Below are 22145 nucleotides of genomic sequence, written 5' to 3'. Positions count from 1 at the left end.
GCTGTTCTGTCTTCACCGCTATCTCCATTTTTCATCCCTTCTGCAATTCAGTTGTTCTGTCTTCACCGATACCTCCATTTTTCATCCCTTCTGCAATTCAGCTGTTGTCTTCATCGTTATCTCTGTCTTCTTGTCCCTTCTGCAATTCAGCTGTTCTGTCTTCACCGCTATCTCCATTTTTTCATCCCTTCTGCAATTCAGCTGTTGTCTTCACCATTATCTCTGTCTTCTTGTCCCTTCTGCAATTCAGCTGTTCTGTCTTCACCGCTATCTCCATTTTTTCATCCCTTCTGCAATTCAGCTGTTCTGTCTTCACCGATACCTCCATTTTTTCATCCCTTCTGCAATTCAGCTGTTGTCTTCACCGTTATCTCTGTCTTCTTGTCCCTTTGCAATTCAGCTGTTCTGTCTTCACCGCTATCTCCATTTTTTCATCCCTTCTGCAATTCAGCTGTTCTGTCTTCACCGATACCTCCATTTTTCATCCCTTCTGCAATTCAGCTGTTGTCTTCACCGTTATCTCTGTCTTCTCGTCCCTTCTGCAATTCAGCTGTTCTGTCTTCACCGCTATCTCCATTTTTTCATCCCTTCTGCAATTCAGCTGTTCTGTCTTCACCGCTATCTCCATCTTCTCGCCCTCTTCAGATCCAGTGGTGTCTCCTGCGGAACAACCACTCTTCCAAGATCTCCCAGGACCAAGCTTTCCGCCTCCACCAAGGAATCGTCACCCATAGCGCCGAGCAAGTAAACGTTCCCATCTCCCTGGATGTCCTTCTCCCGTCCATCCTTAATGTCCGGGAGGAAGGGAGGGGGCTTGCCAACGTGACCAAGGGGGACGCCCGCAAGACTGGGTGGGATTTGGAGGTGACCTGAAATGCCTCCAGGGTCTCTGATGGGTTCGTGGGGAGAGGCACATCAGAGGTGGGATTCAGCCGGTTCGCTCCGGATCGAGTGAACCGGTAGCAGCGACTGTGGGAGGCTCCGTCCACCCACCCAGATGTAATGCGCGAGCACTGCACAGAGCTCACATTTGCGAACCGGTAGGGAAGGTAAGCGAATCCCACCTCTGAGGCACATTGGAGGGTTTTCTGGTCAAGGGGGGGCAGTCTGAATTAACATTCTCCTCTCCTGCCCCCCCACCCCCCTTTAGATGATGAGCCGGCTTTGTGTGCGAGTTCAGGAGGAACTACGGGTCTTGAGAACGTGCTCAGCCGATTCTGTCCAAGAGGAAGTCCTGTATGCCCGGAAGTTGATGAAAGAAGCCAAGAATTCAAGAGCGGTAAGGAACTACCGCTGACATGGATAGTCCTCAATTTACAACTTCACAACTGCTCGTTTAGTGACCGTTCAAAGTCACAACGGCACTGGGGGAAAAAAGTGACTTAAACCTGGTCCTTGCACCTACGACCGTTTTAAAGAAGAGATTGGACAGCCGTTTTGTCCAAAATGGCCTACGGTCTCCCCCTTGAATAGAGGGTCAGATTAGATGACCTCCGAGGCCCCTTTTCAAGGGGTGATTCTCTACCTCAACAACTTTAAGAAGGGTAGACTTCAAGTTTAAGAACAGTGGACTATAATTTTAAGAAGGGTGGACCAAGTTTAAGAAGGGTAGACTTCAAGTTTAAGAAGGATAGAGTTCCAATTTATGAAGGATGGACCAAGTTTAAGAAAGATGGACTTCAAATTTGTGGAATTCAAGTTTAAGAAGGATAGACCAACGTTAAGAAAGATACACTTCAAGTTTAAGAAGGATGGACCAAGTTTAAGAAGGATGGACCAAGTTTAAGAAGGATGGACTTCAAGTTTAAGAAGGATGGACTTCAAATTTGTGGTGTTCAAGTTTAAGAAGGGTGGACGAAGTTTAAAAAGGGTGGACTTCAAGTTTAAGAAGGGTGGACGAAGTTTAAGAGGAATGGACTTCACATTTGTGGAGTTCAAGTTTAAGAAGGGTGGACTTCAAGTTTAAGAAGGATGGACCAAGTTTAAGAAGGATGGACTTCAACTTTAAGAAGGAAGGACCAAGTTTAAGAAGGATGGACTTCAAATTTGTGGAGTTCAAGTTTAAGAAGGGTGGACTTCAAGTTTAAGAAGGATAGACCAAGTTTAAGAAGGATGGACTTCAAGTTTAAGAAGGATGGACTTCAAATTTAAGAAGGATAGACTTCACATTTGTGGAGTTCAAGTTTAAGAAGGGTGGACTTCAAGTTTAAGAAGGCTGGACCAAGTTTAAGAAGGATGGACTTCAAGTTTAAGAAGGATGGACTTCAAATTTGTGGAGTTCAAGTTTAAGAAGGATGGACTTCAAGTTTGTGGAGTTCAAGTTTAAGAAGGGTGGACTTCAAGTTTAAGAAGGATGGACCAAATTTAAGAAGGATGGACTTCAAGTTTAAGAAGGATGGACCTCAAATTTATGGAGTTCAAGTTTAAGAAGGGTGGACTTCAAGTTTAAGAAGGATGGACCAAATTTAAGAAGGATGGACTTCAAGTTTAAGAAGGATGGACCTCAAATTTGTGGTGCTCAAGTTTAAGAAGGGTGAACCCCAAGTTTAAGAAGGGTGGATGAAGTTTAAGAGGGATGGACTTCAAATTTGTGGAGTTCAGGTTTAAAAAGGATGGACCAAGTTTAAGAAGGATGGACTTCAAATTTGTGGAGTTTGTTTAAGAGGGGTGGGGTTCAAGTTTAAGAAGGGTAAACTTCAAGTTTAAGAAGGGTGAACCCCAAGTTTAAAAAGTTGAAGTTTAAGAGCTGGCTGGGGACTTCTTGGAGTTGAGGTCCACCCTTCTTCAAGATGCTAAGGTTGAGGTTCTTCATCATTTCCTTCCTACAGCTCTTTCCCAGCCTGTATGAACTTGGGCACCTGTTGGCCAGCGATGGGCCTGTGAGGCACCGCCTGGAGTCCATGGCCAACGAAGTGGCGAAAGCAGTCGACAAAGAACTGCAGGTGAAGAAAACATCACAATCACCTTTCACACGTTCACGCTATTGACGGTGGCAAATCCTCCCAATGGGACGTCCCAGGTCGTAGGTCTTGGGAATTTGAATGTCCGAGACGAGGGTGCCTTTGGTGGTTGTGAAGAACTCAAGATGACCATCTTGATTTATCAGCTCGCCAGGGGTGAAATGTAAAATTTGTTACTACCGGTTCTGTGGGCGTGGCGTGGTGGTGGGTAATGTGACTGGGTGAGCGTGGCCAATTTTTTTTTTTTAAACTTTTCAAAGCATTTTTTCTAATGCTTTGAAAAGCCTCTGCCGATCAGGCAACTCAGCTGGGATCGTCAGAGAGGGTTTTTAAAAAATGCCTCTCTGCCGATCAGGCAACTCAGCTGGGATCGTCGGAGAGGCTTTTTAAAAAATGCCTCTCTGCCGATCAGGCAACTCAGCTGGGATCGTTGGAGAGGCTTTTTAAAAAATGCCTCTCTGCCGATCAGGCAACTCAGCTGGGATCGTCGGAGAGGCTTTTTAAAAAATGCCTCTCTGCCGATCAGGCAACTCAGCTGGGATCGTCGGAGAGGCTTTTTAAAAAATGCTTTGAAAAGCCTCTCTGCCGATCAGGCAACTCAGCTGGGATCGTCAGAGAGGCTTTTTAAAAAATGCTTTGAAAAGCCTCTCTGCCGATCAGGCAACTCAGCTGGGATGGTCAGAGAGGCTTTTTAAAAAATGCTTTGAAAAGCCTCTCTGACGATCAGGCAACTCAGCTGGGATCATCAGAGGCTTTTCAAAGCATTTTTTTTACCATCTCTTCGGCCAAGAGGTTGCAGAAAAAAAATGCTTTGAAAAGCCTCTGACGATCCCAGCTGAGCTGCGCGATCATCAGAGGCTTTTTTTTTTTTTTACTTTTAAAACCATTTTTTTCGTCAGAAGAGGCTGTAGAAAAAATGCTTTTAAAAGTAAAAAAAAAAAAGCCTCTGATGATCGTACGGCTCAGCTGGGCATGGTGGGGGGGTGCAGGGATTTTTGCTACTGGCCACCCGCCGCCATCGCTACCGGATCGGGCGATCCGGTCCGAACCGGGAGCATTTCACCCCTGCAGCTTGCCCTCTTTGGATAACCCCTGATTCCTGGTTTTTCTCTCTCTGCCAGATGATCTTGGAATCCATGGTGGCTCTAACCCAGGAGTTGTGTCCGCACGCCGTCCAGGCCGCTGAAGAACATCACAAGATGTTGGCAGCTGTTTCGGAGCATATCACCGTTCCCCGAAACTTTATCCGAGGCGCTCTGCTGGAACAGGCTGGCCAGGATATTCAGAACAAACTCAAGTAAGAATTGGGGTGTAGATTTTTTGAAAAAGGGGGGTAGTGTAGGGAGGGCTTGTCTCAGTGGTGGAGGTGAGTTCCAGATCAAGGTTATTGTGATGGCCCCGGGCACGGCACAGAGATAACACAAGCAGTTGGCAGTTCAAACCGTCCCTTTATTGCTCCAAATTTCTCCAAACGTTCCCACGTTTTTGGCAAGTCCCAGAGCAAAGTGATGACACATACACACATATACCTCAAGCAGCCTTTGGCTGACAAATAGTCCAGCCCAACGCTGTGAGCACAACGGCTGCAAAGCAAGAAATCCAGCAGGGCAAGTCAAAGAGTCCAGGAAGCAAAGGATCACGGCAAGTAATTCAGAAATCCAGCAAGGACGCCAGGAATCCAGGAAAGTTCAAACGTCCGAAATCAACATTCCAGGAATTCAGCATTTGTTCCTGACAAAATGCCTCTCCCCACAGTGTCTCCCTAAGGCTCCGTCCCCAGGTGTGCCTTGTGAAGAGGGGCGGGGTGCTCTCCTCCCGAGTAGCCTGCTCAGTTCCCACCTTCTCTCTACTCTCCATGATTGGGGATCAGGAGGGGATGGTCCTTGCTCGTTGCCTGAGCTCTGTCTCTCATGTTCACTACTTAGCCTCTCAGGGACAGGATGACCTCCCTGCCTCCAAAACATCCCAATCCTGAAAGGCCCTCCCCATTTTCCTCCCAAGCCAAGGAAGCAGCCCCTATTGTGGCCCGCCAGTTGCCAGCTCCACTGGCAGCAGACTCGGACGATGAGGAAGTTGGGGAGAAATGTGGGCCAGTTCTGGAGTCTGGGACCTTCCTTCATTCAGAAGTTGTGAGTGCTCCATCAGGGGAGTTTTTTAAGAAGAGATTGGATAGCCATTTGTCTGGAATGGTATGGGATCTCCTGCTTGAGCAGGGGGTTGGACTAGAAGACCTCTAAGGTCCCTTCCAACTTGGTTATTCTGTTATTCCTCCTCCTCTTCCTCCCCTTCACCTTCTACTTCCCCCTCCTCTTCCTCCGCCTCCTCCCCTTCTTTTTCCCTCCTCCTCCTCCTCTCTTCCTCCTCCTCCTCTTCCTGTTCCTCTCTCACTCCTCCTTTTTAAGAAGAGCGTCAGGTTTTCAGGCCGTCTCCAAATAAATTGCGTCTCAAACAAAGTCTTTTTTTGAAACAAGCTTCCATTTTATTTAGCACGGCAACTTTTACACTGACTCCATGCAGCCAGCACTGCCGTGCTGACCCAAAATCCCTCCTCTTCCTTCCCCCACTCCTCTGCATTCATTGGCCATCTTCCCAATCATTCACCCCTTATCTACTGCTCCAATTCAAAGAATTTCCCCCCTCCCATCCATCTCCTAGGGGACATTATCTCCAGAGGAAATAAGTAGGTGAAAGGCAACCGTCCCGTGGCAGACACTTGCGTTCTCCTTCTCATGTCAGCACTAGGATAAATGTATCTTGACGTGCTGACAAAGAGATTGGACAGCCATTTGTCCAGAATGGCGTAGGGCAGTGATGGCTAACCTTTTTGCCATCGCGTGCCAGGAGTGGGGGAAGCGCGGGGGTGGGGTGGGGTCGCGCATGCGTGTGCCCACACCCATAATTCTATGCGCCCCACCCCTGCACATGTGCGTGCAACCCTCCCCGTTCCCCCCGCTCCTGGCCCACGATGGCCCTGTGGGCCCGTTTTTCTCTCTCCCTAGGCACCAGAGCCTTTCTAGGAGTCTGGGGAGGGCAAAAACGGCCTTCCCCACCCACCCACCCACCTCGGAGGCCCTCAGGAGGGCGGAAACGGCCCATTTGCCAACTTCCGGTGGGACCGGAAGTCCCGTTTTATGCTCTCCCCAGGCTCCAGAGCCTTTCTAGGAGTCTGGGGAGGGCAAAAACGGCCTTCCCCACCCGCCTGCCCTGGAGGCCCTCAGGAGGGTGGAAACGGCCCATTTGCCAACTTCCGGTGGGACCGGAAGTCCCGTTTTATGCTCTCCCCAGGCTCCAGAGCCTTTCTAGGAGTCTTTCTAGGAGTCTGGGGAGGGCAAAAACGGCCTTCCCCACCCCCCACGGAGGCCCTCTGGAAGCTGGAAACGGCCCATTTGCCAACTTCCGGTGGGACCGGAAGTCCCGTTTTATGCTCTCCCCAGGCTCCAGAGCCTTTCTAGGAGTCTGGGGAGGGCAAAAACGGCCTTCCCCACCCGCCTGCCCTGGAGGCCCTCAGGAGGGTGGAAACGGCCCATTTGCCAACTTCCGGTGGGACCGGAAGTCCCGTTTTATGCTCTCCCCAGGCTCCAGAGCCTTTCTAGGAGTCTTTCTAGGAGTCTGGGGAGGGCAAAAACGGCCTTCCCCACCCCCCATGGAGGCCCTCTGGAAGCCGGAAACGGCCCATTTGCCAACTTCCGGTGGGACCGGAAGTCCCGTTTTATGCTCTCCCCAGGCTCCAGAGCCTTTCTAGGAGTCTGGGGAGGGCAAAAACGGCCTTCCCCACCCACCTACCCACCCCAGAGGCCCTCAGGAGGGCGGAAATGGCCCGTTTGCCAACTTCCGGTCCCACCTCCTGTTCCTCTCTCACTCCTCCTCCTTTTTAAGAAGAGATTGGACAGCCATTTGTCCAGAATGGCACAGGGCAGTGATGGCTATCTTTTTTGCCTAGAAAGGCTCTGGAGCCTGGGGGGGAGAGAAAAATGGGCCTTCCCCACCACCCCCGAGGCCCTCCAGAGGCAGGAAATAGCCTGTTTCCCTACTTCTAGTGGGGCCCAAAAGGCCCGAAAATCAACTGGCTGGAGCTGAGCTCGCGTGTCCACCGATATGGCTACACATGCCACTTCCAACTCTGTGATTGTGTTATTTTGTTATTCATCTTCTGATGTTCTTCAACCTGTATTCTCCACTAGCGAGGTGAAACTCTCAGTCGTGACGTATCTCACCAACACCATTGTGGAGGAGCTTCTGGAAGAGTTGTATTACGCTCACAAGAACCTGGTAAGTAAGGATGATCTCTAGGGTGTCCCAATGACTCACATCCCTTCTTTCCATGTCATAATTTCATTCCGATTTGCGGCCTGGTATCTCAGCCAATCAGAACGTCCAGTTGACTTTGTTTGGACTGGGAAGCTAAGCAGGGTCGGACTTGGCTGGTAAATTGGATGGGAGACATCCGGAAGTCCCAGTATTGGCAGTTGAACCCCTCGATGCAGGTAGGCCTCGACATACAACCCTTTGTGGAGTGACGGTTACAACGGCGCTGAAAAAAAAGACACTTATAACCAGTTTTCACACTTAACGACCATTGTAGCACCTCTGTGGACATGTGATCCAAATTGAGACGCTTGGCCATTGGCTCATATTTATGACGGTCGCAGTGTCCCAGGGTCATGTGATTCCCCTTTTGCGACCTTCTGACAACGGGGAATCCAGATTCACTTAATAACTGTGTGACTAACTTAACAACCACAATTATTTCACTTAACAACGGTGACAAGAAAAGTTGTAAAATGGGGCAGATTCGCTTCACAAATGTTTCACTTAGCAGCCAGTTTTGGGCTCCATTATGGTTGTAACTCAAGGACTACCTGTACTTAACGACCACAATGGAGCCCAAAATGTGTGTTGTTAAAGAAATTTGTTTTGCCCCGTTTTACGACCTTCCTTCACACAGTTGTTAAGTGAAGCACTGCCGTTGTTTGGTAAGTAACACGGTTGTTAAGCGAATCGGGCTTCCCCATTGACTTTGCTTGTCAGAAGGTCGCAAAAGGTGGACGCTGCGAGCGTCATAAGTGCAAACCAGTTTTTCAATCATCAGAACGTAAATTACATAACCGCAAGGATGCTGCCACGGTCATAAGTGCGAAATGCGGTCACAAGTCACTTTTTTTTTCGGTTGTCACTTCAAATGGTCACCAAACAAAAGTCGAGGACTATGTTGTATTATTTATTAAATGCTTATTTAAACCTTTTCCAGCAGGAGACAGCAAAGAGCTACTGAAGAAAAAATATGAATGCTCTGCTGCCCTCTAGTGGCCACTGGAATATTTTTTTAAAAAAAAAATTTACAACCCAGAGAGGGTCACCTTAACCAACAAGGACTCATCATCTTCTTCATTTAACGACCCCATAATCCCTTACGGAGTGCAGTCTGGGCAACTTAATGGAGCTAGCAGAGTGTTTTTTACTGGCCGGATGCCCTTCTTGTTGCCGATCCGGAGTTTTGTTGAGCAGATAAATTCCCATTGTGCCCAGAGAGAGGAATATCTGCCTCTACCTAGGATTGAAGCTAACCGCTTCCGTCTTCCGTCCCTTACCTGTTTCCAACCCCAGGCCCAGCACATCACCCATCTCCACCGGCTTTCGGAGAGTCAGGACAACCTCATCCTTCCTGAACATCTGGGGAAACCCCAACTCCAGGCCCCGAAAGATTTCACTGATCATGAACTCGATTCCAACATCGTAAGTGGTTCCAGGCTGATTCCGGCGAAGACCCTCATTTTAGCAAGTCCTGCCTTGTGTAGATTTTGAGTGACGGTGGGACCGACATTAGCTCCATCGCAGCCAACACTGACTTCCAGACCCTCCCTTTCCGTTCCCCACTCCTCTGCACTCATTGGCCATCTTCCAAGTCACTCTACCCCTAATCTACTGCTCCAGCTCAAAGGAATTTCCCCCTCCCATCCCATCTCCTCGGGGATATTATCTCCAGGGAAAATAAGTAGGTGAAAAGTCAAACGTCCCTTTCCAGACGCCTCCGCTTCTCCTTCTTATGTCAGCACTAGAGTAAATGCAGCTTGAAGTGCTGACACCTAGGCTACGTTAACAGAGGGATAGCATCATGATCACGTGACGTGTTAATATCACTTTATAATGTCTTACTTAAGACCACGTGTCGAATAATGCATTCAGTTTTGGTCACCACCATGCAATGGTGGGATTCTAATAATTTTAACAACCGGTTCTCTGTCCTAATGACAGGCTGGGTGGGCGTGGCCATGGTGGGCGTGGCCATGGTGGGCGTGGCCAGGGGATGTGACAGGCAGCACTCGGCCTCCTGCACCCCCCTGGGAGCAAAAATGGGCCGCGTGGGGGGACACACCACCTTCCCCCCCTGCACCCCGTTCTGGGCCTACGAGGCCTCCCTGCAGCCTTCTGGGAGCGAAAACGGGCCACGGGGGGGGCACGCCGCACCCACCCCGCACCTAAAAAAGGAACATTTTGAAGCCTTCTGAGTCTGCAAAGGTAAGTAGAACAGTGGGGGGAGGGGAATCCGCTGTGCCACGCGATTTAGATTAGCTAGAAAGCAGAAAATTCGACGATTCTAGCTAATCGAAATCGTGCTTCGCAGCTGATCTTCGCCCAGCTGATCATCGGAAATACCGGTTTGCCCGAACTGGTAGCATTTTTTTCTTACCGGTACGCCCAAACCGGTCCGAACCGGTAGCATTTCACCCCTGAAAGCACCAGAGGGCAGGACAAGAAGCAACGGGTGGAAACTAATCAAGGGGAGAAGCAACTTAGAACTAAGGAGAAATTTCCTGACGATTAGAACAATTAACCAGTGGAACAACTTGCCACCAGAAGTTGTGAATGCTCCAACACTGGAAGTTTTTAAGAAGATATTGAATAACTATTTGTCTGAAATGGTATAGGATCCCCTGCTCAAGCAGTGGGCTGGACTAGAAGACCTCTAAGGTCCCTTCCAATTCTGTTATTCTATGTTCTCTCCTGCAGGACACCATGGCTATCAAAAGACAGAAGAACTGCCGCAGGATCCGGCCCGCTTCTGCCTTTATTAGTGAGTGCAACAACGAGTTTCCCAGCCGCTGTTCTTAAATCCATACAGGTAGTCCTCGACTTACGACCATTTGTTTAGTGACCGAACTTACAATGGCACTGAAAACAGTGACTTTGGACCGTTTATTCACACTTACGACAACTGGTTCATATTTATGACGGTCCCAGAGTCACGTGATCCCCTTTTGCGACCTTCCCGTCAAGCAAAGTCAACAGAAAAGCCAAATACACTTAACAATAGTGTAACAACTACTGTGATTCACTTAACAACGGTGGCATGAAAGGTCGTAAAACGGGGACAAAACTCAACACGCGTTTCACTTAGCAACATAAATTTGGAGGCTCCATTGCAGTCATAAGTCGAGGACTGCCTGTATCCAGGCAATGAAAAAGGGGTTTCAACCTTAAAACTGGCTTTATTTTGAGGGCAAAGCAGCTGCCCGCATCCCGAAAAGTTTTCTTTTTGGCAAAAAAAAACCCCAACAAAAACCGCCTGTTGGATATCCTTTCAATGCGATTCCCCGAACGACCGTCGTAAAATCGAATCCGGTCATAGGGGTGCCTTGACCGCAGTGACTTAACGACGTCTCTCCATTTGTAGGTGGATCGGAGCAGGACAGTGACTTGACAGCTGCTAATCTGAACTCTCCACTGGGGTGGATCTCTCTGGTCGGCAACCCACCGTATTCCTATTCGCACAGTGCCTCCTTCGACGGGCTTTTCGATCTGCCCACGGAAGGGAGTCGGCTCGAACACCGGACGTGCGGCAGACCCCGGCCGCCTCGCTCGACTCGGTTCCGCTCCAGCGTGAGTAGCTTGTCCAAAAGATCTCTTTCCCGGCCCTTTTTGTTTTTGAATCGATCACCGTCGCTCCCCGAACACGACAAACCCTCTGACGTGAACTCAAAAGATTCCTTTCATTTGGAGCGCCGGCATCCCCGGTAAAAAGTTTCTCTCTCACCGCAGGCTAACAAGTCCGTCCGTCCGTCCGGAAGATGAATAGTTGTCTGCCACACCTATTTTCTCCGCCCCCTGCCTTTTATCCACAGAGCTAGGGTGGGGCTTCGCGAGCAGCGGTGACTATTCCGTCCCGAGGACCAGCCCATAGATTTCCATTGCTCTCCTCTCCTCTGCCTTTTGCTCATCTGCACGTCAGGCACAGGACCCAGCTGTTCCTCCTCTTCCTCATCAGCCGCCTCCAAACCTGGGGGCTGTTGACTTTCCATCTGAGAGCTGACGGACGGCCCAGGCTGCGCCTCTGTTTTTCTCTCTCAGACAGCTCCATTCCCGCTTCCCCCTCGGAGCTCTCAGGTTGCCTTGATGCTGACCCTGACTCCCACGCCTCCTCCTCTTCCTCCTCTGATTCCTCTCCTTCGGTGGAGGGGCCGGCGGGCGATAGGCCACAACAGTCGCTTTTAAATGCTTTCCTGAGCTTTTGTCCTCTCTCCGTTATACAGCTCAGGGCTAGGCTTCCCCTTATCTCAGCCGTCCTTAACTTTTGGGGCACCGGAAACCAGTTACGCGGAGAGGGGTTTTTCTGTGGACCGGAGGGAACGTGGTTTCACATGTTGCCTGTATCCCGCGGATGGGGCTTCGCTTCTTTGCACGGCCCGGTTTTTGGCATGCCGCAACCCGGTGCCGATCCACAGCCCGCAGTTGGGGACCCCTGTCTTATCTGATTGTTCCCTAGGAAGGATCTCTTTCCCCCGTCTTCCACATACCATGACAGGTAATCCTCGACTTACAACAGTTTGTTTAGTGACCCTTCAAAGTTACAACAGCCCTGAAAAAAGTGACTTCTGACCGGTTCTCAGACTTACAACCACTGCAGCGTCCCCGTGATCATGTGATTTAAATTCAGACCCTTGGCGACCGGCGTGTATTCATGATGGCCGCCATATCCCAGGGTGACGGGATCCCCTTTTGCGACCTTCTGACAAGCAAGAATCACTTAACAACCATTTTCCTCTGAACAATGCCCGTGATTCGCTTAACGACGGCGGCAAGAAAGGTCGTAAAATGGGGCAAAAAAACTCACTTCGCAACGGTCTCGCTGAGCAGCAGAAATTTGGGGCTCGGTTTTGGTCATATGTCAAGGACAACCTGAACAGTTTCTCAATCCAACTGTTTTCCTTCTTTTTTATTTACAGGTTCTTTTTAAATTCCATCTCCGTCTCCCCACCCACCTGCCCCACTCTATCTATGGCAGGGCTGTCAAATTTAAGGCCCGGGGGCCAGATCTGGCCAGTGGAGTGCTTAGACCTACCTCGTAGGGCTGCCCTGGAAAGAGTTGGCTTGCTGTCAGGGTTCCGACGGATGCCCTACTTAAATCATGAGCCTCGAGCCAGTTCCCAAATGAAGCCAACTCTGACCCCACGTAATTCACGGCCCCAATCATCACCCTGTTTCCCACCTCCCCCCAGGGTATGTCATCAATCACATTCACCAACGGAACAATTTCGTGGGTTGTAGAGATCATTCCCCTCCGGCCACTGTGGGTAACCCTGGGAGACAGCCTTGAGAAAGATATGTCTGGAATGTGCTCCTGTCTTTGGCTGTCGTACTGCTTCGTCGGTTTCCCGTTCCCCTTGTCTATGACAACTCAAGAGCAGGCCAAAGATGCTTTGCGAGTTGACATAAGGAGTGGCTCTGCCTCTGCCAGCAAAAACAGACCTCGCAAGGGCCGTGTGCCCCCTCCCCCCACCCTCTCAAGCTCCATTTTCTCTGGCAAAGGGTTATAGGAGGCCGTCACAGCTGAAAACAGAGCTTTAGGAGCCCATTTTTGCTGGCAGAGCACATGGGCCGCCACAGACGCCCCCCCCCAACACAAGTGATATCATGCTGGCCATGCCCACCCTGGCCACGCCACACATCCCTCCCGCCAGCAGCTCAAACACAACCCTGAGGAAATCAATGAAATCGAGTTTGTCATCCCTCGTCTATGAGAAGAATTAACCGATCCAGGTGTTTTTCTTCTCTTTCAGAACCGAATTTTTCGCTCCCTGGAATCCAGAGAACAGGAGAACGGGTTGGGGCCCAGACTGGATGAGGGTCTCGAAGAATTTTTTAACCGGAGAGTTCTGAGCAACACCATCAGGTGAGCCGAGGGAGGTTCTCCATCGGGCAGGGTTGACGTCATTCAATTAGGCAAGGAAAAACCAAACGTACAGGTACGGAATAGGTGGTACCTAGTTCAATCGCAGGAACGGCAAGAGGGATCTTCAATCCCTAGATAGTGGCAGATATTTCTCTCTCTGGGCACAATGAAATTATATCTGCTGAATAAAACTCCGCATTGGCGACAGGAAGGGCATCCGGGCAGTAAATACTCAGCTCCATTCAGTTGCCCAGACTCCACCCCGCAAGGGATTATGGAGTCGTTAAAAGAAGATGATGATTTGTTTGTTCGTTAGTTCATTCATTCGTTCATTCATTGAGTGGTGCGGTGGCCTAGAAGCAGGTGTGAAATCCTACCAGTTCGAGCGAACCGCTAGGGATTACGGGCATCAGTTCGCCGAACCGGTAGTAATTACCGCTCCTTGGCCCCACCCACGCCCTGCTGCAGCCTGTCCCTTTTAAGGTAGTCCCCAGGAGGGAGTGGGACGGTGGGGAGGGGGGAGCAGCTGGAGTGGAGACAGGAAAATGGGGAAGGGGATTTTCCTGCCTGTCATCCATTCCTCAATCTCAGCACAGACTGAGGGAAGGATGGTAGGCAGGAATATTCCCCTCCCCATTTTCCTGCCATTCGCGACAAGGAGTGGCTGGGAGGGGAGGGGCCGGTGAGGAGCCCCTCGATGTGAGTGATGTCGAGTTGGCCACGCCCACCCAGTCACGTGGCCTCCCCCACCCCCAACAAGCCACACCCAACAAGAACCGGTAGGGGAAATTTTTTAATTTCACCCCTGCCTAGAGGTGGAGCTCTCGCCTCACAATCAGGAGGCTGTGAGTTCAATCCTAGGTAGAGGCAGATATTTCTCTCTCTGCGCACATTGAGAATATATATCCGCTGAATGTAACTCCGCACTGGTGACAGGAAGGGCATCTGGCCATTAAAACACTCAGCTCCATTCAGTTGCCCAGACTCCACCCCGCAAGGGATTATGAAGTCATTAAAAGAAGATAATGATAAGTACAGAAAAGAAAGTCTAGGGGGGACATGATAAATGTATTCCAGTATTTGAGGGGGGGGCCACAAAGAAGAGGGAGTCAAGCTATTCTCCAAAGCACCAGAAGGCAGGAGAAGAAGCAATGGATGGAAACTCATCAAGGAGAGAAGCAACCTAGAACTAATGAGGAGTTTCCTAACAGGGAAGACAATTAACCAGTGGAACAGCTTGCCACCAGAAGTTGTAGAGGCTACGTCACTGGAGGTTTTTAAGAAGAGATTGGGTGACCATTTGTCTGAAGCAGCATAGGGGTTGCCTACTTTTGAGCAGGAGGTTGGACTAGAAGACCTCTAAGGTTCCCTGCAACTCTGCGATTCTGTCTTTGCTGACATCAGCCTGGAAGAAAAGCAGTTTCCAATTTAGTCTTCAGCGTTTTTCTTTGGCTATATCCCTTATGCAAGGTTTGCAAGTAGTCCTGGACTTACAAATAGTTCGTTTAGCGACCGTTTGGAGTGACGACGTCGCTGAAAAAAGTGACTTATCCCCGCTTTTCACACTTAACGACCGTTGCAGCATCCCCAGCGGCACGTGATCAAAATTCAAATGCTTGCTGATTGACTCCTACTTACGACGGTTGTCAACGTGATCCCTTTTTGCGACCTTCTGACAAGCAAAATCAACGGGGGGGGGAGCCAGATTCCCTTAACCACCTAACTTTAACAACGGCAATCATTCTCTGAACGACCGTGGCAGGAAAGGTTGTGAAATGGGGCAAAATCTCACTGAACCCCTGTCCCGCTTAGCGTTAGAAATGTTGGGCTCCATTTGCGGTCGTAAGTCGAGGACCGCCTATATACACCTTAACATTTCTCTCCCTTCTGTCTTCCCCAACCACTTCCCGCTATCTTAGTTCCGCCGTTTCTCTCCCGCGCAGCTATCCACGGATCTCGGAGAGCTGTGCGGTACGGCCGGGCCTGTCCGATTCCCTCCCACCACTTCAAAGGAAGAGGAAAAAGGGGCTCTTCCATTTTCGCCGATACCGCAGCATCAAGGGAGAGCGGGATCCCGATGATCTGCCCCCCAATCCCCCGCCACCGCCCCTGGGTGGGGAGGATCCGAAACCCCTGATGTACTCGGTCGCCCACGAGAAAGAATGGAAATTGGACCAGGATAACACGGGGGGATCCATGCCCCTTCCAGGAATGGCAGTCGTGGGAGCGCCCGGTAGCGGGGTGAGAGGCCTCCCGGGCCGTTCCAAACAGGTAAGGAAATTTACTTCCAGGGGTGGGGGGAAAGGGTTGGGACGTGGAAGGTTACACCCAGGCAGGAATGGCCAACACTCCGGAAGATAGGCTTAAGATACCGAAGGATCTTGACAGATTTGAACATTGGGTGTTATCTAACAAAAATGAAATTCGACAGTGAAAAAAAGGAAGATTCTACATTTAGGCAAGAAAAACCAAATGCACAGGTACAGTATAGGTCCGTGATGGCGAACCTATGGCACGCATGCCACAGATAGCACACGGAGCTATATTAGTGGGCATGCCAGCTCAGCTCTGGGGCGCATGCGCGTGCCGGCCAGCTGACTTTCGGGCCTTCTGGGCCCACCAGAAGTAGGGAAACAGGCTGTTTCCTGCCTCTGGAGGGCCAGGGGCGTGGGGGTGGGGAAGACCCGTTTTTCTTTCTTACCTGGCTCCAGATCCTTTCTATGCATCTGGGAAGGGTGAAAACAGCCTTTCCCACTCCCTTGGAGGCCCTACGGAGGCTGAAAGGGCCCATTTCCCGACTCCCGATGGGACAGGAAGTGACGTTTTTTCCTGTCCCCAGCCTCCAGAGACTCCTAGAGAGGCTTCTAGATACTCCTAGAGATGTTCTGGAGGCTGGGGACAGCAAAAAATGTCACTTCCTGTCCCACCGAGAGTTGGGAAATGGGCCCTTTCAGCCTCCGTAGGGCCTCCAAGGGAGTGGGAAAGGCTGTTTTCTCCCTTCCCAGATGCATAGAGAGGATCTGGAACCAGGTAAGAAAGAAAAACGGGCTTGCCAGGCCATCATGTGCCAGGAGCGGGGGTGGGTTGGGTTGCGTGTGCATGCGCGTGGGCACATGCGTGCATGACCCTCCCCCGCCCCCCGTCTCCTGGCACGCGATGGCAAAAAGGTTAGCCATCACTGGTATAGGTGGTACTTCGCTCAATAGGAGTAACTGTGAGAGGGATCTTGGAGTCCTAGTGGACAATCATTTAAATACGAGCCAGCCGTGTGCTGCAGTTGCCCAAAAAGCCAACACAATTCTATGCTGCATAGACAAGAGGGATAGAATCAAGATCACGTTAAAAGTTTTTAATACCGGTTTATAAGGCCTTGGGTAAGGAAGGCCACACGTGGAATCCTGCATCCAGGTTCGGTCACCACAATGTTAAAAAAAGATGTTGAGACTCTGGAAAGAGTGCAGAGAAGAGCAACGAAGATGATTATTTATTTTTATTTATTTATTTGATTTATATACTCCCCTACTCCCGAAGGACTCAGGGCGGGGAACAGTCAAACAGTAAAAATACATAGATACAAAATTTAAAAACAAAGTAAAATCGAATTAAACAATTTGGCCCAGACAGATTAAAACCACCCTAATCATTTAAAAACTGATTAAAATTTGCATAATTAAAAAGAGAGAAAAGATTAGGCCAGGCCCGCCTGGTGAAATAAAAAGGTCTTAAGAGTGCGGCAGAAAGGTGCGCAGATCCAGGATCCTCCGTATCTCCGGGGGGAGCTCGTTCCAGATAGTAGATGCCCCCACAGAGAAGGCTCTCCCCCTGGGGGCCGCCAGTCGACATTGTTTGGCCGACGGCACCCGGGGGAACGCCCCTCTCTATGAGAGCGTACCGGCTGGTGGGAGGCTATTGGTGGTAGTAGGCGGTCCTGTAGATAACCAGGTCCTAAGCCATGGAGCGCTCTAAAGGTGGTAACCAAAACCTTGAAGCGCACCCGGAAGACCACCGGGAGCCAGTGCAGCTCGCGCAGGAGAGGCGTTACATGGGAATGCCATGTCGCTCCCATTACCACCCGCGCGGCCGCACTCTGCGCCAGTTGGAGCCTCCGGGTGCTCCTCAAGGGGAGCCCCATGTGGAGAGCATTACAATAGTCCAGGCGGGAGGTGACGAGGGCATGAGTGACCGTGCGTAGGGAGTCCCGATCCAGAAAGGGACGCAACTGGCGAATCAGGCGGACCTGATGAAAAATCCTCCCGGTCACGGCCTTCTCTTCTAAAGACAGCCGTGAATCCAGGAGGACACCCAAGTTGCAAACCCTCTCCGTGGGGGCCAATGATTCGCCCCCAATAGTCAGTGATGGCGCCAACTGACTATATCGGGACGTCGGAAACCACAGCCACTCGGTCTTGGATGGGTTGAGCCTGAGCCTGTTCCTCCCCATCCAGATCCCCATCCAGATCCGCACGGCCTCCAGGCACCAGGACATCACTTCGAGGGCATCGTTAGGGGACTGGAAACTAAAACATATGAAGAACAGTTGCAGGAAGTGCTTATGTCAATTTTGATGAAAAGAAGGATTGGGGGTGATATGATAGCAGTGTTCCAATATTTGAGGGGCTGCCGCAAAGAAGAGGGAGTCAAGCTATTCTCCAAAGCACCTGAGGGCAAGAGAAGAAGCAACGGGTGGAAACTAACCAAGGAGAGAAGCAATTTAGAACTACGGAGAAATTTCCTGACAGTTATACACTAAGGGAATTTCCTTTCCTTTCCTTCCAAAACAAGATTTCCACTCCCGATTCCGAGAGGGCACCGACGGACGCCCGGAGGACCGAGTTGCTACAGCCGTCACGCGTCCAAGGAGTAGCGTTGCCGGGAATGGAACGGGCTAAAGGTTGGAGTTTGGATGCTAAACTGGAGGTAACTCGTCCGTCACGGGAAGAAAGTCTGATTCTGGGAACGGGGGGAAACACGGAGGGCCATTGCTTTAAGTGGAAAAATTTATTTATTTATTTATTTATTTTATTAAATTTGTATACTGTGCACAGCCAAAATAAAAACATCCCAATACATTTCATTTTCATTTCATTTATTCAAACTTCTATACTGCCCTTCTCCTTTCGGACTCAGGGCGGTGAACAGCCAAAATAAAAAGCATATACATAAAGTTACAGTTAAAACTAGATTTAAAATAATTAAATAAATTTGGCCTGTAATTTAAAACTTATCAATTTAAAATCCGTATCAAATACAAAATTTAAAATTTGTTAGAAGAATTACACAACTTTGGCCTAAATTTAAAATCCCGACTAAAACCCATAGACAATTAAAAATCTAACATCTCAAAAGGGGGGGGGGGGTTTACGCCAGCCCTGCTTGGTGAAAAAGAAAGGTTTTTAGGGCACGGCGAAAAGCCCGGAGATCTGGGATCATACGTATCTCCGGGGGCAAATCGTTCCAGAGGGCAGGTGCTGCCACAGAGAAGGCCCTTCCCCTGGGGGTTGCCAGCCTACACTGCCTGGCTGACGGCACCCTGAGGAGTCCCTCTCTGTGGGAGCGTACTGGTCGGTGGGAGGCTATCGGCGGCAGAAGGCGGTCCCGCAAATACCCGCAAAATAAAATAAAATAAAATAAAGCCAATGCAATCCTAGGCTACATTAACAGAGGGATAGAATCAAGATTGTGTGGTGTGTTAATGCCACTTGATAAGGCCTTGGTAAGGCCACACTTGGAATGTGGCATTCCACGATCCTGTTATTCTTGTCCGTGGCACGTCACTCATCAGCTTTCCTCCTTGGGTAGAGCGTCGAAATGGAGCAAAGGATGGGAAGCTTACGGGAGCAGCAAAGAAGACGATCTTCGGATGACACAGGTAAGCAGAATTATCCAAGCTTCCCAGCTCGTTTCCACACACACACACACCTTCCCCTTACGAATATGAGTCTGGGGGGCATCGTGTGGCCAAAGGACGCTCTTTTCGAAGCACGGGTGACTTCAAGGGGTCTGCGGCTTAAAATCGGGGATGTGAAAAGAAGGAAGTGCTCTCCTGAGGGGTTCTTTTCTAAAATGAATGTTCTATTTATTTGTCCTCCCTTTTTTGTACTTTCTGAGTAATTCAAGTGGCGAATGTACTTAATACTCTTTCCCGCGCCTGGTTTCCCCACAACAACCTTGCGAGGTGGGTTGACTTAGAGAGAGAGAGCGAGGGACTGGACTGGACCAAAGGCACCCAGCTGGCTTTTGTGCCTAAGGCGGGACTAGAACTCGCTGTCTCCTGGTGATTGGCCTAACGTCACCCAGCTGACTTTCATGGCTAAGGCGGGGCTAGAACTCACGGTCGCCTGGTGATTGGCCCAACATCAGCCAGCGGACTTTTAGGCCTGAAACAGGACTAGATTAGAATTCACCGTCTCCTGATAATTGGCCCCAAATCACCCAGTCGGCTTCATGCCTAAGGTGGAACTAGAACTCACTTGTCACCTGGTGATTGGCGCAAAGTTGCTCAGTGGGCTTTTATGCCTAAAACAGGACTAGACTAGAACTCACCATCTCCTGATAATTGGCCCCAAATCACTCACTTGACTTCATGCCTAATTTGGGACTAGAATTCACTGTCGCCTGGTTGATTGGCCCAAAGTCACCCCGCTGGTTTTCATGCCTAAGGCAGGACTAGAACTCCCAGTCTCCTGGTTGATTGGCCCAAAGTCACCCAGTCAGCTTTCATGCCTAAGGCAGGACTAGAACTCCCAGTCTCCTGGTTGATTGGCCCAAAGTCACCCACTCAGCTTTCATGCCTAAGGCAGGACTAGAACTCCCAGTCTCCTGGTTGATTGGCCCAAAGTCACCCAGCCGGCTTTCATGCCTAAGGCAGAACTAGAACTCTCAGTCTCCTGGTGATTGGCCCAAAGTCACCCAGCTGTCTTTCATGCCTAAGGCAGGACTAGAACTCCCAGTCTCCTGGTTGATTGGCCCAAAGTCACCCAGCCGGCTTTCATGCCTAAGGCAGGACTAGAACTCCCAGTCTCCTGGATGATTGGCCCAAAGTCACCCAGCTGGCTTTCATGCCTAAGGCAGAACTAGAACTCTCAGTCTCCTGGTGATTGGCCCAAAGTCACCCAGCTGTCTTTCATGCCTAAGGCAGGACTAGAACTCCCAGTCTCCTGGTTGATTGGCCCAAAGTCACCCAGTCAGCTTTCATGTCTAAGGCAGGACTAGAACTCTCAGTCTCCTGGTTGATTGGCTCAAAGTCACCCAGCCGGCTTTCATGCCTAAGGCAGGACTAGAACTCCCAGTCTCCTGGTGATTGGCCCAAAGTCACCCAGCCGGCTTTCATGCCTAAGGCAGGACTAGAACTCCCAGTCTCCTGGTTGATTGGCCCAAAGTCACCCTGTCGGCTTTCATGCCTAAGGCAGGACTAGAACTCCCAGTCTCCTGATTTCTAGGACAGCTTGTGATATTGTTTGATATTTGTTGTTGTTGTTGTTGTTAAATCCACACAGGGCAAAGAGGATGGAGGCCTCACCCTCCCCTGCAGAGCACCAAGCCAAGCTTTGCCACCATTCGGCGGGCAGAAGCCAGCTGGGATATCGGTGGGTAGACATTCCTAGAATTGGCCAAGTTTTGGCTGACGTTTGAGCAAGTCTGGGCCAAAAATGACATCTGGAGGCCCAGTTAAACCGGTGTTTTTCAACCTCAGCCATTTTAAGACCAGTGAACTTCAACTCCCAGAATTCCCCAGCCGGGAACGCTGGGAATTGAAGTCCACTGGCCTTCGAATGGCCAAGGTTGAAAAACCCTTGTACTATAGAAATGGGATAAATTCAGGGGTAGACTGCTGGGGGTTCGCAAGGGTTCGGGAGAACCCCTAGCGAAGATTCTGTGCAGTTCGGAGAACCCCCAAATCCTGCGCCTGGCTGGTCCTGCCCCTCCCGCCCCTCCCCAGAGTCCCCACGCGGCCCATTTTGGATGCAGGTAAGTGCAGGCGGAGGCTCAGGGAGGACAAAAAACGGGCCTACCGGAAGCTCGCCTCCAGAGGGCCTCCGGAGCCTGGGGAGGCCATTATCACCTTCCCAGAGGATAAGGATAAGGATAATTTTATTTCTATAACCCCACCTCTCCCGAAGGACTCGGGGCGGTGTACAGCCAGATAAAAACACAATACAAATATCACAATTTAAATTTAAAAAAAATCGTTAAAAGTATTACATTTAAGGCCAATGAACTAAAAAACCCCAAAATTGAAGAATTCCAAATTGAAAACTCAATTTATGAAGCTAGCCCTGCCTGTCGGAAGAGCAGAGTCGTCAGAGCGCAGCGGAAAACTCGGAGGTCAGAGATCTTGCGTATTTTCCGGGGGCAGTTTCATTCCAAAGGGCAGGGGCTCCCACAGAGAAGGCTCTCCCCCTGGGCGTCGCCAGCCGACATAATTTGGCCGACGGCACCCTGAAGAGTCCCTCTCTGTGGGAGCGAACTGGACGGTGGGAGGCTATCGGTGGCAGAAGTCGGTTTCGTAGGTACCCATGTCCTGAGCCATGGAGCGCTTTAAAGGTGGTAACCAACACTTGAATCGTACCCGGAAGACCACTGGGAGCCAGTGCAGCTCACGCAGGAGGGGTGTCACGTGGGCGCAACGGATTACACCCATAATTACCCACGCGGCCGCATTCTGGACCAGTTGGAGCCTCCGAGTGCTCTTCAAGGGGAACCCCATGTAGAGAGCATTACAGTAGTCCAGCCGGGAGGTAACGAGGGCGTGAGTGACTGTGCGCAAGGCGTCCCGGTCCAGAAAGGGACGCAACTGGCGAATCAGGCGAACCTGATAAAAAGCCCCCCTGGCCACGGCCGTCATATGCTCTTCTAAAGACAGCCGTGCATCCAGGAGGACGCCCAGATTGCGAGCCCTCTCTGGGGGGCGGGGGGGGGTAGAGATTCACCCCCTATAGACAGCGATGGCGTCAGCTGACTATACCGGGACGCGGGTAGCCACAGCCACTCGGTCTTGGAAGGGTTGAGTCGGAGCC

General features: G+C 50.5%; 1 protein-coding gene across 9 annotated transcripts in view; it reads left to right on the top strand.

Moving 5' to 3' along the window:
- Positions 1 to 22145, top strand: part of CARMIL3 (capping protein regulator and myosin 1 linker 3) — an 83459-nt gene that overhangs the window by 52979 nt on the left and 8335 nt on the right. For 5 of the 9 annotated variants that reach the window (XM_060684784.2, XM_060684782.2, XM_087891714.1 and 2 more), the window contains exons 24-36: positions 646 to 744; positions 1151 to 1279; positions 2829 to 2942; positions 4082 to 4257; positions 7142 to 7229; positions 8565 to 8693; positions 9969 to 10032; positions 10633 to 10838; positions 13016 to 13128; positions 15048 to 15399; positions 17911 to 18045; positions 18928 to 18997; positions 20625 to 20714. In XM_060684784.2, the coding sequence (XP_060540767.2) occupies positions 646 to 744; positions 1151 to 1279; positions 2829 to 2942; positions 4082 to 4257; positions 7142 to 7229; positions 8565 to 8693; positions 9969 to 10032; positions 10633 to 10838; positions 13016 to 13128; positions 15048 to 15399; positions 17911 to 18045; positions 18928 to 18997; positions 20625 to 20714 (1765 nt within the window). The remainder of the gene's footprint in view (positions 1 to 645; positions 745 to 1150; positions 1280 to 2828; positions 2943 to 4081; positions 4258 to 7141; positions 7230 to 8564; positions 8694 to 9968; positions 10033 to 10632; positions 10839 to 13015; positions 13129 to 15047; positions 15400 to 17910; positions 18046 to 18927; positions 18998 to 20624; positions 20715 to 22145) is intronic. The other 4 variants (XM_060684783.2, XM_087891716.1, XM_087891715.1 and 1 more) reach the window with 1 other exon arrangement.

Source organism: Pantherophis guttatus, chromosome 4, assembly GCF_059756535.1.
Source record: "Pantherophis guttatus breed Tessera chromosome 4, ASM5975653v1, whole genome shotgun sequence".
In the NCBI taxonomy this organism is placed as follows: Eukaryota; Metazoa; Chordata; class Lepidosauria; order Squamata; family Colubridae; genus Pantherophis; species Pantherophis guttatus.
This window is presented reverse-complemented; position numbering and strand designations above follow the sequence as displayed.